Source organism: Brassica napus, chromosome C9 (genome assembly GCF_020379485.1).
Source record: "Brassica napus cultivar Da-Ae chromosome C9, Da-Ae, whole genome shotgun sequence".
NCBI classification, from domain to species: Eukaryota; Viridiplantae; Streptophyta; class Magnoliopsida; order Brassicales; family Brassicaceae; genus Brassica; species Brassica napus.
The window spans coordinates 24,885,416-24,901,240 of NC_063452.1; the positions used below are offsets into that span (position 1 = coordinate 24,885,416).

Here is a 15,825-nt window from a genome sequence, read left to right on the forward strand (position 1 = left end):
TTATAAATTACTAAAATTATTAATCCCACAATGAAATTTTTTTTATCAGTAATTTAAAGTTTTTGCTATTAAAGATACACATGATAAAAAAAACATATGAGTAGAAAGCATCATTTAATAGACATTAATATTAAAAATATACTATGTATGTTAATATCATTTAAATTTAATTACATATCCTATCAAATTTTTTAAGAAATTGTTTGGATTAATAAAATTGATTTATATGTTCGCACCAATTTAATTATATATGTAATAGTTAATGACTTTTAATTATTCAATATATATTTATTATTTCATAATATGTAAGAACATATAATACATAAAAATAATTTATATATATAATGTTTATCCCGCGCAAGGCGCGGATCTTAATCTAGTATATATTATATTATAAAAATTTGGCTACCTATTAGGTTTTTGGATCGATGCCGATTCGATCGGTTTCAGTTTGGTTTTAGTTCTTTGGTTCTAGATATATAGGATATGCTCTGGTAATTGGTAGAATCTAAACTCGAATCAAACCTCTTTTTCAGGTCAGTTATGTTCTTTGATTCCAGATAAATGTGTCCGAGCAGCCTTGTGCAGTAATAATATCATCCAATCAATTTGAATAAGAAAATTTTCTAATTTAAAAAAAAATCCAAATTCAAACTCAAATAATTTCTTGAAAATCTAAAATAATATTTAAAATTAGTATCTGAAACCTAAATAATTAACTCAAACACTCAACTAGATTTTATGTAGTTTTATTTTATTTTAGTCATAAATTGTTCAATTATATATAGTGTACATTAAATATCATGAATTTTTTAAGTTTTAGGTAATTTTGTATAGCACTAAAAAAAATAGCATTTTTAACGTTAAAACCCCTCAACTAAGTTTGTTTTGGGTAAAAACCCTCAAACTAAGTATTTAATGAAAAAACCCTCAAACTAACGTTATTTAATGAACTAAACCTAGCAGGTCATAAATACCATTACTACCGGTAAATCTTTAATTTAGGGGTTTCTACATTAAGTAAACATAGTTGAGCGGTTTTACCATTAAAAATTTAAAAAACAAAAAAAATCAAAATTTTATAATATTATTTAAAAATTAGTAATTTTTTTTGACAACATAAGCGAGAACTAAGTAACTAGACCGCGCGATTCAGAAAGCCAAACCGAAAGTATTGAATCGACATATAACATAGCTGAAGGAGAACTCCCCGTACTACTTGCAAGCTTGTCCGCCATAGTATTTTATGCTCTTGGAATATGTCTGATCCGGAAGTTAGGGAAGAAAGTCTTACTGCGTCTAAATTCTTTATATAATTTTTGTTATATTTTCTCGGTTTTTACATTTTTAATTTATACATATGTAATGTTGATCTTAAGAACACATCAAACTCATATATTTACAAAAAAAAAATATTAAAAATGCTAATTTTGAAATTTTAAGTTACTAATTTTTAGATAATATTATAAAATTTTGATTTTTTTGATTTTTAATGGTAAAACCCCTCAACTATGTTTACTTAATGTAAAAATCCCTAAACTAAAGATTTACCGGTAGTATTGGTAATTATGACATGTTAGGGTTTAATTCATTAAATAAAGTTAGTTTGAGAGTTTTTACGTTAAATACTTAGTTCGAGGGTTTTAACTTTAAAAATCCAAAAAAAAACTAAATCAAATGTGTGTATACAAAAATCCAATATGTTGTCAAAGTTTCAAATAAAGGCCCATAAGGGGCCCATCGTATAAACTTCAAGATGAGTACAGAGCTCAATTCCGACGAACTTGTCGGAAACAATCACATCGCATTCCTCCGAGTCACCAGGAACCAATCTCCCATCAGAAGAATCGAATCCATCAATTCTCGGATCTCTCTCTCTCTCTCTCCTTTATTCTCCTATACTTCCCATTCAAAGCAAGCTTCTTTACAGAACTAGGGTAAGAAAAACCCTTGAGGAGCTCAATGGATACAGCGACGCAGCCACCACAAGGACAGCCGCCTCCAGTGGCTGAGAAGCTGAATCCGGAACTTGTACAGCTTCTGAATCTAGAGTCTGTAAAGACACGAGCCGATAGCTTGTTCAAGGCAATTTCTCGGATCCTTGAAGATTTCGACGCTTATGGTCGAACCAACACTAGTCCTAAATGGTTTGTGTGGGGCGGGAGTTTTGTCTTTATTTCTGGTCTGTCTATATGAAAAGTTGTCTGATAATTTATTCTTTAACAGGCAGGACATTCTAGGGCAATATTCCATGGTGAATCTCGAGCTCTTTAACATTGTGGAAGAGGTGAAGAAAGTCTCCAAGGCCTTTGTTGTGCTTCCAAAGAACGTCAATGCCGAGAATGCTCAAAGTATGTTCCTTTCTTAATGGGATGCTTTGCTTCGAATCAATGTTCAAAAAATAGCTAGTTTGTAGATAGGCTGTTTATATGAGATTATTGATTAGGCAGACGTCTAGACCAATTTTTAAAAATTTGGTTCTAGAAGAATAGTTTCGTTTAGGTCCGATTTTGCTGACTAGGTGGAAGCTCCGCCTAGAACGATATTTAGAACACTGATTCGAGTTATTGAATATTGAATCTGATGGAAATGGTTTTGTGTGATGTTCAGTTTTACCGGTTATGTTGTCTTCCAAGTTACTTCCGGAGATGGAAGCTGATGACAACGTCAAGAGAGAGCAGTTGCTTCAAGGCGTTCAGAATTTGCCTGTGCCAATGCAGATTGAAAAGCTAAAGGTGTGAGAGTTTGTATGCATTTTTTTTTTCTCTTGTGGATTTTTTTTTGCTGAAGATGGTTTTTCTTTTACTAGGAGAGGATGACCTTGATTGCACAAGCTTGTGAAAATGCTGAGAAAACTTTAGCTGATACTCGTAAAGCCTATGGATTCGGCGCACGTCAAGGCCCATCTATGCTTCCAACTATGGACAAAGTTCAAGTTGCAAAGATTCAGGAGCAGGAGAGCATGCTTCGAGCTGCTGTAAATGACGGCGCAGGTAAGAGACCTCACTTCTCCTTTTAACATTTATTGAATCACTTGATTTGGTAAGAAACTGTAATCTGTAGTTTTGCTCAATTCTGTCTCATGTTTTGTGTTTTAAGGAACAAGGCTGCCTCCAGACCAGAGACAGATAACCACTGCACTTCCACCACATCTGGTAGATGTGCTATTCGTCAATGATGCAGGTATATATTTCTTTCGCTCCATATCTACATTCAGTGACATTCTAGCGTTATTGATGAGTCTGAAACTCTCTTTCATTAGGCAAGAATGCATTACCTGTGGCATCAAACAACATCAACAGTCAAGGGAATATGATGCAGGTACGTCTATGCAATGACTAGTTATTCCTATTTTGTTTTGATGATTATCACTAATCATAGGCCATGGAGGTTTCATGTCTTTGACTGTTTTTCTAAGGTCTCTGGAACACAATTTATGGGAAGAACAGCTGCATCTCCATCTAATGCAAACTTTGATACCACAAGATCTCCCTTGCCATATTCCAATTCTCCTCAATCCGCGGGTATGCTTAATGCCCCTTCGCCTCAGCAACAACAACAGCAGCAGCAAAGGTCGAAGCTAATGCAGTTGCCTCAACATCAACATCAACAGCAACTACTTGCACAACAACAACAGCTCAGGCAATCTTCTATGCAACAGGTTGGCTTTAACGTTTGCCTTCATACATCGATAGTTCTTCACTTACTTTAATGTTATTTGTTAATTTGAATATATTTCTTTCAACTTTGTATAGAGTCAGATGCCATCACTCCATGATTTGCAAGCTCAGCAGAAGTTTCAGTCGGTAAGTTCCCAGTAGAATCAGTGGAACAAACTTTTGTCTTGTTATTTTCTTTTTGACTCTTTTTTAAGTTTAAGATTGTGTGTTTATTGTCCAGTTACATGGGCAGCAACATCAAATGCCATATTCTCAGTCAATGGGACACCAACAATACCAAGCGAGACAGCTATCAGGTGGACATATTCAGCATGGCATGTCTCAAGGACAGCTCAATCCAGCGATGTTGAACCGTCAGTTGAACCAGTTTTCAGGTGGAGCGAATAGTGCAATGTTTACATCTGCACAAGGCTCCCCAAGTAGCCAGATGGTGAGTCACCTCTCATTAAAGCTCCTTAATTAATAATTAATTATCTGCTTTTGCTTATTTGGTTTGATTTTGGCTATAAATTCTAGATACCAAACATGTCGTCTATGCAATCTCAGACACTTAATCCTAGAATGCAGGTTAGCTCAAAAACTCATACTCGTCACTATGCTCTTTGAATGATTAAATTAAATAAAAACCATGTTTCTTAAATAACAATGAGCAAGTCTTAATCTGATGTCTCTTGATCTTGATTGTTCTCAGCAGTATGGAGTTTCGGGTACCAATGCTCAAAGAGGCCATGCGTCTCAAATGTTGGGTGACCAGAGTAAGAAGTTTAAAAAAAACTAAAGCATGCGTTCTTACACTAAAACCGATTCATTAACTATTTTCTCCCCTTGCTGTTTCTTGCAGTGTTTAACAACAGCGGAATGATGCAAACTCAACAGTCGCAGCAACCACAACAGCAACAACAGCAGCAGCAACAGCAAGGAGGCTATGGAAATATGCAAACCAATCAGCAGAATCTACAGCCTAACATGTTGCAGAATCCACAACAAAGACACCAAAACCCTCAATAAAACTCCCCCTTTTGTATGACTTGGGCTTGTAATAGGAACCCTTTTCCGACTTGTGGTTATAACTTATAACGTACCAGTACGGGCCTGGCGCATTATTTACTTCAAACAAGGTTTATGTTGATGGGTGAAGAATCCTTTTGGTCTTAAGAGGAAGTGAATTGGAAATCTTGCAGGATTTATCATTAAAATTTGAAAAATACAAAAATACAAATATCTTAATAAGTTGGAAATCCATACAAAAACCATAGAAACAAATGTAATTTAAAATTAAATAATTTTGTTTGAGTATCTTAAGATGTTTTCAAATTCCTACATGAACAAATTAGACAAAATTGTGGTTGCATTTGGATCGTTAATTGTTTTTGAATGGAATGAGGTGAAATGATTTAGTCTATTAATTTCATAATTTTTTCACTATTTAACTTAATGGGATGAAATATCATTCTATCAATTTCACAATCATTCAAGAAAAAAAATATACAAAGAAAAGGATTTATAAACATTCTTTTATAATTTTGATTATGAATTAATGAAATGGATATATCTCAACTTTAAATTAATCCCATCATTTTGTTTCATTAATTCTATTTCATGATTACATACCCAATGTTAGATTCTACTTTAAATATTTTGACAATTTCTTACCTTAATTCCACTTTCTAAGTTAATTTCTTTATTTTTATTTTAGTGACATCTAATAATTTCCAATGTTTTAAAAATCGTTTTATGCGGCTGCTTAATCGCTATGTTTACGGAAACTGTATAAACTGTCTAAATTAATAATTTTTATTTATAAATTATAAATATTAGTATATTTAACATAAAACATATGAAAATAATATAATATAAATATTATTATTTGTAAATCATAATATTTAATCTATTAGTATATCATATATATTTTGGTATATTGAGGTTATAGCTAGTAAACTTCTAGAATGATTAACTAACTATTTTAACGTCTAGTCTTTAAGCACTATGCGCTGAGTCACAGTCCGCTTAGCGCTTTGAACACTGATAATTTCTGTGGTTATTAGTGTTTCTATTTCTAATTTATTTTGTTACTAGGAGTATTCCGGCGCTACGCGCCGGATTCGAACGTTGTTTTCTTTTTTGAATTCAATTTATTTCATTTATCATATGTTAGTTGTTAGTCCAATCAAGTTTGAACCAATTAAGAATTGAAGGTCGTGAACTAATAAAGGATTTTATGAGTACATGTTAGTATATGTCAGGTTTGGAGTCATCAGCTTTCGACGTCATGTCAATGCGTTTGTTGTGTAATTCTTTTGTTTGTGGTTTTGTCTGTATAGTTTTTTTGGTTGTGTGTGTTTGAGTGTGTATATGGGTGGGGGTATATTTTGTAATGCTTACATTGATACGAACACATGGGTTTGTGTTGTGTTATGTTGTTTTTTTTTATTTTTATGTGTGTAATGTGGAGTGGTGGGATAATTTGAGTATTAGTTTTGGACGATTTTTCTTTCAAAGCATGTTTGAGTCGTGTTAGTGTTTTGCGGTATATCTTTTGGTGGATTAGCTGTTTTTCTAGTAGGATATGGGCTTATAATTTTTTTAATGGGCTCAGAGGATTGTAGTTGGTGTTTTGACTGTTTGTGTTAGCTAGGGTCGGTCAACAGAGTTTAGTGTCTACATCAAGCTGAGTAAGTTGTTCATAGTCTTTGGTTTGTATTTTATTTGGGTGAGTATGTGTTGTGGTCGAACCTCTTGGGAATTGTTATTTTTAGCTGGAGACGTGAATTTGGACGTGCAATTGTCCTGACTCAGTTTTGGTAAAACTTAAAAGGTTGACGTTTAGAAATTAAAATATTAGTCATAAAACATAGTTCTCATGGTTGCTGGGAAGAGTTGTTAAGAATTCCTGGTTGCTTTATGGACTTCTGGATTTGGAGCTTCGTGTGTGACAACCATTTGAAAAGGGAAGTTAGGTTAGCTTTGTAATGTATTTGTAGTGTTTAAGGGCTTATGATATTGTGCGAACCTATTTTTAAAAGAGGTTGTTGAAAACCTCCGAGTAGATGATAGTACTAACGCCGTTATCTTCGCCGGCAGTTGAGAAAAATAAAAAAACATGACCACAATAGTTGTGTGTTTTGGTATCTTCTGCCACCTGAATTCATATATTTTATGAGCGCATTAATACAATTTTATCTAATTTCCAGATAGCTGATAAGGTTTGTTAGTAAAAGTGATAGGTCTGTGTAGTACGATTTTTTTTTGGGTTTGACTGTTAAATGTATACGATGGAAACGTTAAAATATGAAACCAATTAAAATCCAAATAAGAAAAAAGTCCACCATGAAAAGTAAACCATAGTGTTTGGTAGTTTTATTTTTAAACAAAAACATCGAACATGCCAGTCTTCTATTTGAAGCTCCACTTGTTCTTTGTTAGTCTGTGGCTTCTTGCCATAGCAACCTTCCTCTTTCACTGGCCCGTCCTCGCTTGTATTCCTCCCATCAATAGATGTTTGACTTGGATCTAATGGCTCACTCTTCCACCTGCAACTTCGCCATTACCATCACTTTCACCCTAATTCACGGGACAGCTCTAGAGACAATGATTGTGGCATTTCATTCCCACCCTGAAAATGTGACTCCCTAATCAGTTATCAAACACCATGTAAAGTTGCATAAACTTGGACGTTTATTTGGGACTTACATTAACCTCAAAATTAAGCTGAAGTGGGCGTTGGTTGTTGTCAGAAAATGCGGGAAACAGCGAAACTCTGATGTATGGCATTGAAGTTGAAGTGAGATAGACTCAATTGGAAGTTTAAGGTGCTCCCAACAATCTCCTGTAGGCATTGTGGGAGGTCCCAATCCTGGAGGTCTTGTGTAACAGCAACCTGCATAAGCAACATCATGTAATTTTATAAACAGCCATTTTCAATAATTAGAAAAGTATGAACGCAAGGTGTTAACAAAGACGAACCAGGGGTTTACTGCGCAGATATTAGTAAGTTTAGTTATTACAATGTCAAAGGCAACAAATTCAGCAGTATCAGTTGTATCAGACATGGTCATTTGAACACAGCACATAGCATATATTATCCAGTGTAATGTATTACTCTCGTAGCATAGGATAGTTTTGGATTTGTAAATTAATTGTTACAAAGTTTGTTGAGGGTAGATTACCTGATAACTAATTGCATTCTCCTCATTGGAGGGAGCGCATGAAAATGATGAGAACCCATGCTGCAATTTGTGGTAGCACCATGTTTCTATTCATGCACAACACCAGTGAAAATGAACTCCGTAGAGTGTAGTTATTGAGATATTGTTAAGCCACTTATTTGTCATGTTGAATTTAGGAATCTCAAATTTGTAAGGGTTCTCAGTTTACCTGAGGTTGAGATTTCAGCAAGTAGTCATTAAGCTCTCCTAACGTCATTCTTTCAATCTTCTTCAGACCACCGTACTTCGTAGGGTTGAAAGTTGAGCCTTCCTCACAATTGCATACCCTAAAAAACAGTCGGTATGAGTTAGTGTGCTGAACTAATTAGGTCGTACTAAGTGGTAACTAAAGAAATGTGTGGTTGTCCTTACCTCTCTAGATAACTTTGACCAGGAGCGCACTCATTATCAAAATAGAAATGAGTTCCTGAAGTTGCATTCGAAAGAGACGTCCTGAGACAATATCTAAGACAAAAAAAAAATATTTTAAGAAATCCGTAAACATAATCTAAACAGGGCGATTCATTCATCACCACCAACCAATATTGGGTTGATGCTAGTGGCAACCACCCACCACCTTCGGTCCTTGGCCCTATTAAGGAAACACACTTAGGCATACATTAGAGTGCCTGCATAGTCAGTAATTAAGGAACATTTTAATAAATGTCGAGACATGGAAACACGCTGTATGATTAAGTTATTAAGAAGTCTAAAAGTTAATGAGTAGATATATACCGTTCAATGCTTATGGTGATCATGAGACATTGTGTACTCTGGCTCTCTTCGTTGTAAGCAGTTCTAGTACCCTAACTTACCAACAATATCTGTCAAATAAACACATACCATAATATTCCAATTGTAATATGAAATCCTTTTATGCCGATTTCAGAAAATTGGAAATACGAAGGTAACCTGGTATACTCGTGTTTGCTACTACCAGAAATTGGTCGTAGTTCCGCAACTTGAAGCTCTACAGCGGGATCGGTTGCCCATCTCAGAAAGCTCAGCGAAGACGGTTTTGTTAGTGAAACGAATAGCAATGGGGCTATCGCTAAAGTGGAAGTTGGGGTTGCTACGGGTTACTTCACATACACTAAGCTCATACAAATATCCTTCGCTTCGCAAGTGTTTGAAGATGTTCTGACGGTGCACATTAATTGACGCCTCACGAAAAAAGGATTTTCAGATAAAATCTTCCTAACATCATCGATAATAGAACGAAATTGTAATTAAAAATTGAAAACAAAATATCTTTGCATCAAGAAGCAGTATATCAACACCCATAAACTAACATTTAAAGCCTCCCAGAGACGGAGGAGTCTCGTCTGGACCATCTCCTTACGCAGTCATGCCTTCAAGTCGGAAAAATGATGGTGACATGTAGTCATTTTCGGAAATCATGCCAGAGAAATTCAGAGTAAATCAGGCGGCTGAAAGTAGGGGATTTCGCGAGGCCAAATCAAGATATATCTATACGCTTTAAGGAGCTTATGAACGATGAATTAATGCTGCAATGAAGACGAGATAGAGCGATTAGTGGATATTGTTGATTGAAAGACTTTTAAGAGGAAGCGTTACTTCGCCAGGAAAGTCGAAATGGTGGCGTTAGGTCTTGGATGGCTGAATAAGTTCAGATTACGGCTGCAAAGAGAAGAAGGTTTAGTTCCTTGATGGGCCAATTTATATTTAGCCCATAAATTGTGTGCTTACAAATCAACGTAAGCCCGTAATAAATTAAAACAAAATAAAGCGCGAGTTAATAAACATCACGAAAACGTCAGAAAGTATCTGAAAAAGTTAAGCAGACACGTGTCTTCATTTGCCCTTACCTCTCTGATGACGTGGACGCAGAAGGAGAGACTCAAGACAACTTTATTGTATAAGAAACGATTTCTTTGTGTTTACGTTATAGTCTTCCGTTGGAACAAAAAAAAAATATCGGTTACCATATGCGGAGTTACCAATTAAAAAAAGAAATCCTCATTGGTGATACCGATGAATGTCATCTGACCAGTGATAATACGTGTCTGATGTAATAAACACGTTGACGCTACCAATCATATAAGTCAGTCACATAATTACGTCACAGCCAGTGACGTTTACAGTCATATATATTAACTTTCTTTCCTTAATTCTATCTTCTTCTTCCTCCTCTTCTCACAACTTTTTTAAATTTATTAACAGATCTGGTGGAATTTAATCTCTTGACCCCACCAAACCAGTGAATCTCTCTCTAAAACATTCATCAGTTTCACAAAGTAACCGAACACACAGGATCGAATCAATCATGAAGAATTGTGAGCGAATCGCTAATCTCGCTCTCGCAGGTTCTCGTTCTCATCTCACTCATCACAATTGCTTACATCTTCACTTGCTCGATTCCTTTCTGGGTTTTGATCCCGATCGGTTTTACAGTGATGTGATTGTCTCGTTTAGTGGTTTCCTTGTGAAATTCGCTAGCTTTCCGGTTTAATTGATTACTCAATTTGGGGGGGGGGGGGGGGGTTACATCAGCTGTTACGGATCAGATGGGTTTCTCTCTAGGGTTTAGAATTGATGGGTTTGATTGATTGTATTCAAATTGTTGGTGCATGGCGTAAAAATTGAAGCTTTTGTTGTTTTGGTTTCAGGCTTGACAGTGGCACCGCTTGTAGTGAGGGTGAACCCAAACTTGAATGTTGTTCTTACGGCATGTCTCACTGTTTACGTGGGTTGCTTCCGTTCGGTGAAGGATTCTCCTCCAACTGTAAGAACAGGCAAACTAGAGATTTCTGTTTTGAAACAGTTTTCAGTGAAGAAGCTATTCGATCTTAATTGTTTTGTTTTGGAATGATGTAGGAGACCATGTCCAAAGAGCATGCAATGCGTTTCCCGTTGGTTGGGAGTGCTATGCTTCTCTCTCTTTTCTTGTTGTTCAAGTTTCTCTCGAAGGACCTGGTTAATGCTGTGCTCACAGCTTACTTCTTTGTTCTTGGGATCGTCGCTCTTTCGTATGTCTTAATCTAAATTATGCATTATCTGTGGTCAAGTCTATGATTTTTTCTTTTCCTAATACGCAATTATTCGTGTTTTGCAGGGCGACACTGCTACCTGCCATCAGTAGATTTCTTCCAAAACCGTGGAATGACAATCTTATCGTCTGGCGCTTTCCTTATTTCAAATGTATGTGACCAACATTGTCTCTCTTTTCTCTGGTGTAATGGTCATCCTATCTCCTTTGGAATTGTTTTGGTGGGAATTTGATTGTGTCATGCAGAGTTATGATTTTTAACCTTAATCTTATAACAGCTTTGGAGGTAGAGTTCAAAAAGTCCCAAGTTGTAGCGGGAATCCCTGGAACCTTCTTCTGCGCGTGGTATGCCTGGAAAAAACATTGGCTGGCTAACAACATCCTTGGCCTCTCCTTCTGCATTCAGGTTTACTTCCTTATATTATAAGAGTACAATAGACTATGCTCTGCTTCCTCATCAGAATGTATCTTTGGAATCACTGTTTTTGTTGTGTCTTTATGCGTAATTAACGATGCGGCCAATGCAGGGAATTGAGATGCTCTCTCTTGGATCGTTCAAGACTGGTGCCATCCTTTTGGTAAGAATGAAATTATCTGATTTGCATCTTGTCAATGACAGTATTCTTGAAAATCATTTGGAATGTTTGTTTGTAACCTGACTCGCAGGTTGGACTGTTTTTCTATGATATTTTCTGGGTTTTCTTTACTCCCGTTATGGTCAGTGTTGCCAAATCCTTTGATGCTCCGATAAAGGTTAGTAAAATTGTCTCAAAAGTTACATAAAACAAAATTAGTTTGATTTGATAATTTTGTTAGTGTTCTCATTGCTGCAATTTATTTTCAGCTTTTGTTCCCTACGGGAGATGCTCTAAGACCCTATTCTATGCTTGGGCTTGGTGATATTGTCATTCCCGGTACGTCCTCTAAGACCAATGCATGTTGCTTAACTCAATATTCTTGGATCATGGTTTTCTTGGATAGTATATGAATATGAGACATTAAGTTGTGTTCTTCTTTAGGTATTTTTGTTGCACTGGCTCTACGATTTGATGTGTCAAAACGTAGTCAGCCAAAATACTTCACAAGTGCATTTGTGGGATACGTTGTTGGAGTTGTCCTCACTATTGTAGTCATGAACTGGTTTCAAGCAGCACAGGTCAGTTTTTCTTATGTGTCTTAATTGTTGTGAATCAAACCTATTTAAAGGGTTTTATTGGTGATGGGAATATGTAATAACTTTCCACCCTCGCAGGCTTTATAGATTGATCTGATGGGTTTTGGTTTGTGGTTTGTCTCTGTTTCAGCCTGCTTTGTTATACATTGTCCCAGCCGTTATTGGGTTCTTGGCTTCTCACTGCGTTTGGAACGGCGACATCAAACCGGTTTGTTTTCTCTTACTTTTAGGTTTTAGTTGTTGCAAACGCAAACTTCAACACAATCGCAGATATAGTCAAATGCTTATGGAATTTTTTGTTGCTTTGCAGTTGTTGGCGTTTGATGAATCATCTAAGAGTACTGAGGAAGAGGTTAGTAAGACTCATGAAGAATGAAGAGAAAGTGGAGAACGAAGGGCTGAAGAGTAATATTTTATACACATAGATGTGTTTTTTATATATGTATGGAAACAAAAAAGGAAAACAATTTTTGTTTCCAGTGATCATCGGTCCCTTCAAAATGGTTCACCCTTTTTTGTTCTTTTTAGATAATTTCAAACATCGTTTTCGCAGAGACTAGTGTAAGTTATAAAGTTACAACAGGTTTCGTTTTTTACTGTTGAAGATACTAGTCAGGTTTCCTTTGACTTGTTTCTATGTTTATTTTGATAGGAGGCTGTTAAAATCTCCGGGATGCAGTTATGAGTTAGTTCGAGCTGACCTTGTAATGTCAAATTAAATCTTTCAGCTATTACTATTCAACAGTATGCGTTATCAAAGTTGTTTTGAAGATATTTATCCAAAATATTGAAGCAGCTATTTCTTGATGATGTTGAACTACGCTAATGTGCACTTCATTTTCTTGAAAATGTATTTGCAAGGGACAGAATTGATAAAATGTTTAGATAAATAAAAACAAGCCTTACATTAATTAACTTGTTAAGTTTATAAGGACAAGAGACTCTCATAATGAAACGAAACCGTCACAGAAAGGGCTTGGATTTTCTTAAAGTCAGAAATAGGTAGTCCTTCGATTGCGACACTTCTCATGCTTTTCTTCTCCAAATTGTAATAGAAAAGACGGAACGGATCAGACCATTCTTTTGAAACCAAACAAACTTCGCCGCTAGAAAAAAGTATCCATGATCTCAAAGTCAACGCCAACATAAGATTCAGGCAAATGAAGAGTACTCATCGACCATTCCTCTTTCTCAGCATCTTCCCCAACCCACAATCGAAAACCACACACACGAGGACTCTCGACCACACCAATTTTCCCACCGTAGTTTATCAGAGTTTCAAATCTCTTAGGAAACAAAGAATTATAAGAACAACTTTTCTTATTAGCTTTAGAAACTACTCAGAACTAAAGCTTTCAATGTTTCACTCTTAGATCTTATCTTGATCTTATTGATCTTATGGAATAACTCTCCGTTAGATCTCTATTTATATGAAAAACAATTCCCTTTAACATGTAGGATATGAAAACGACGGAGTGATGAACAACATGGGATTTAACAATCCCAACAATTGGTATCAGGAGCGGTTTGACGAAAAATCTGCAAGAAGACCAAAATACCATTCGAGTAGGAATGAGACCCTTCAAAGTGGAAAGAAAAGTTCGGCAGAGATTAGTCAGAAGATCCTGGAAGTTCAGTTGTGGGAACGAGAAAGACACATTATCTAAGGAAAGCCCTGCGATTACTGGTACAAGGTGGTGCCAAGACAATCCGCTGGAGGAAGAAGACACAAGATGAATGTGATCCTTAGTTCGAGGGGAGAATGTAATATAAACAAACTAAATCTCACATTGGAGAATTAGACAAAGAGAGTCTAATATATAAAGAAATATCCAACTCTAATAGTACGAAGCCTTTTGGGAAGGAAACCAAAAGTAAATCCATGCGGATAATATCGTACTAATCAGATAATATAGAGTTGGACATGAGCTTAATAAATCCAACAGAGTTTTGTCTGTGGGAGACCACCCTCTCTCTTTCCACATAAACTCATAACCCACTGGTACAAGTTTGCTTGGTACTTTGAAGATGTTGAACGTTTCAAACCTAACATCAAATCTCACAATTATAGAAATATACGGAGAGTCGATGTCCTTCATAAATGCCCCGTAGTATACTGTTCCGTTCATGTACAACCCCTTTGTACAAACAACGTGAGGACATGCTACACAAGGAGACTCTCTCCAAGTCTCTTCTCCTCCCAATACCACAATCTTGTGCTCCAATCTCCAAGGCAAGTCATCAAGAGCAAGCACTTTGTATTGATCTCCAACAGGATCATACCCAAAAATGTACATGGGGCGTGGACAAACTATTTGAGTTTGTTTGAATTTGAAATCGGGCAAGTTATGCACCTGCCTCGTGCTGGGGTTACAAATCCCCACGTTTTCAAAACCGGCTCCAACGCAGATCAAGCCACGACCTGCGTTATACACAATCTTCCCTTTAATGTTTACCATACTCAGATCTTTGTAAGAAGAAAAGGAAAGTACTACGTTTGGGTTAGGTATCGAGACTACTGGAAGCTTCGCTCCGTAAAAGTCTTCAAAAGCAATGAGGAGACGAGGAGTAGGTGAGGAAGAAGCAATATTCAAGTGATGGTTTCTGAACTCTTGGCTGGCGATGACGGATGACCAGAGCTGATTCTTCGTTTCGTCAATGCATCCAGATGAATCATCTCAATGCAGCTATGTTCGTTTTTTTAACTTGTATCTGCATCCAGGTGAACTTGTTAATAAAATGACAAAATATTTTTTTTTTTTATGTTTCGACGAAAAAATAGCATTTTTTACGGTTTTGGCGGAAAATACGTTTTTGTGGTTTTGGCGGGAAAAGTACGTTTTGCGGATTTGGCAGAAAATGTATTTTGACGAAAAAGTGCGCTTTGAGGGTTTGACAGATTTTTTTTTTTTTGCGATTTCGGCGGGAAACTGCATTTTGCGGTTTTGGCGGGAAATGTGCATTTTTGCGGTTTTGGCGGGAAATATGCATTTTTGCGTTTTCGACGGAAAAATGCGTTTTTCCGGTTTTGGCGGGAAAAGTACGTTTTGCGGATTTGGCAGAAAATGTATTTTGACGAAAAAGTGCGCTTTGAGGGTTTGACAGATTTTTTTTTTTGCGATTTCGGCGGGAAACTGCATTTTGCGGTTTTGGCGGGAAATGTGCATTTTTGCGGTTTTGGCGGGAAATGTGCATTTTTGCGTTTTCGACGGAAAAATGCGTTTTTCCGGTTTTGGCGGGAAAATATGTTTTTTCAGTTTCGGCGGGAAAATATTCAAATATGAATTTTAAAAATTCATTTGAAATCTAATAACAAACTTAATATTTAATAAAGTACTTTGATCTGTTGTTATTAAAAATATTCCAGTAGTGAGTTTTATAAGTTTTCTAGTGATATCAAAGTGTTTGATTGAAGTTTTCTAATTTAAAAAGTAAAATATAAATAAATCTCATAGTTTTAAATAAATTTTCTGATTGGTTTAATAAAAATCATATTAAATTCACTAATTCATTTAAAATAACATATAGTAAATTATTAAAAATGAAATCACAATCTCTAGATTAAATACACGCTGAAAGATGATTTTGCTTAACTACCAAAATTTTCCTCTCATCTCTCTCGTATACCATTGCTAAAACAATGGGCCTATAAAGAACTGGTAAAAGCGCAATATATATCATAAAATCAAAGCCCATTAATGCTAGCGACGATGCGTGTCAACTTGAAGGAAAAACCCTTATTAACCCAACCACAAC

At 36.0% G+C, this 15,825-nt stretch overlaps 3 protein-coding genes and 1 long non-coding RNA gene across 5 annotated transcripts; 2 read left to right on the top strand and 2 right to left on the bottom strand.

Annotated features, from left to right (window-relative positions):
- The first annotated feature begins 1,755 nt into the window (after positions 1-1,755).
- On the top strand, positions 1,756-4,853 carry LOC106416415 (mediator of RNA polymerase II transcription subunit 8-like). 2 transcript variants are annotated; one of them, XM_013857288.3, is made up of 12 exons: positions 1,756-2,147; positions 2,227-2,351; positions 2,611-2,735; positions 2,810-2,993; positions 3,100-3,183; positions 3,263-3,321; positions 3,419-3,661; positions 3,756-3,806; positions 3,901-4,110; positions 4,197-4,247; positions 4,375-4,435; positions 4,522-4,853. In XM_013857288.3, the coding sequence occupies exons 1-12, from the start codon at positions 1,963-1,965 to the stop codon at positions 4,686-4,688; spliced, it is 1,545 nt and encodes a 514-aa protein (XP_013712742.2). In that variant the 5' UTR covers positions 1,756-1,962; the 3' UTR covers positions 4,689-4,853. The 2 variants fall into 2 exon arrangements, with proteins under 2 accessions (XP_013712742.2, XP_013712741.2); XM_013857287.3 differs by having other exon boundaries at positions 1,758-2,147; positions 4,372-4,435.
- Positions 4,854-5,624: 771 nt separating this feature from the next.
- LOC111209916 lies at positions 5,625-9,768 on the bottom strand. Its single transcript, XR_002661313.2, has 8 exons — positions 9,178-9,768; positions 8,798-9,082; positions 8,621-8,709; positions 8,426-8,514; positions 8,258-8,350; positions 7,847-8,172; positions 7,371-7,557; positions 5,625-7,293 (listed from the first exon to the last, which is right to left on the bottom strand). It is a non-coding gene; the product is annotated as an uncharacterized LOC111209916 (long non-coding RNA).
- A 249-nt stretch (positions 9,769-10,017) lies between these two features.
- On the top strand, positions 10,018-12,696 carry LOC106416456 (signal peptide peptidase). Its single transcript, XM_013857340.3, has 11 exons — positions 10,018-10,212; positions 10,516-10,631; positions 10,724-10,875; positions 10,962-11,047; positions 11,174-11,301; positions 11,423-11,473; positions 11,562-11,648; positions 11,740-11,809; positions 11,915-12,051; positions 12,200-12,277; positions 12,380-12,696. The coding sequence occupies exons 1-11, from the start codon at positions 10,173-10,175 to the stop codon at positions 12,443-12,445; spliced, it is 1,011 nt and encodes a 336-aa protein (XP_013712794.1). The 5' UTR covers positions 10,018-10,172; the 3' UTR covers positions 12,446-12,696.
- A 28-nt stretch (positions 12,697-12,724) lies between these two features.
- LOC106417108 (putative F-box protein At3g47150) lies at positions 12,725-14,787 on the bottom strand. Its single transcript, XM_048767786.1, has 2 exons — positions 14,776-14,787; positions 12,725-14,714 (listed from the first exon to the last, which is right to left on the bottom strand). The coding sequence occupies exons 1-2, from the start codon at positions 14,785-14,787 to the stop codon at positions 13,908-13,910; spliced, it is 819 nt and encodes a 272-aa protein (XP_048623743.1). The 3' UTR covers positions 12,725-13,907.
- Positions 14,788-15,825: the final 1,038 nt, after the last annotated feature.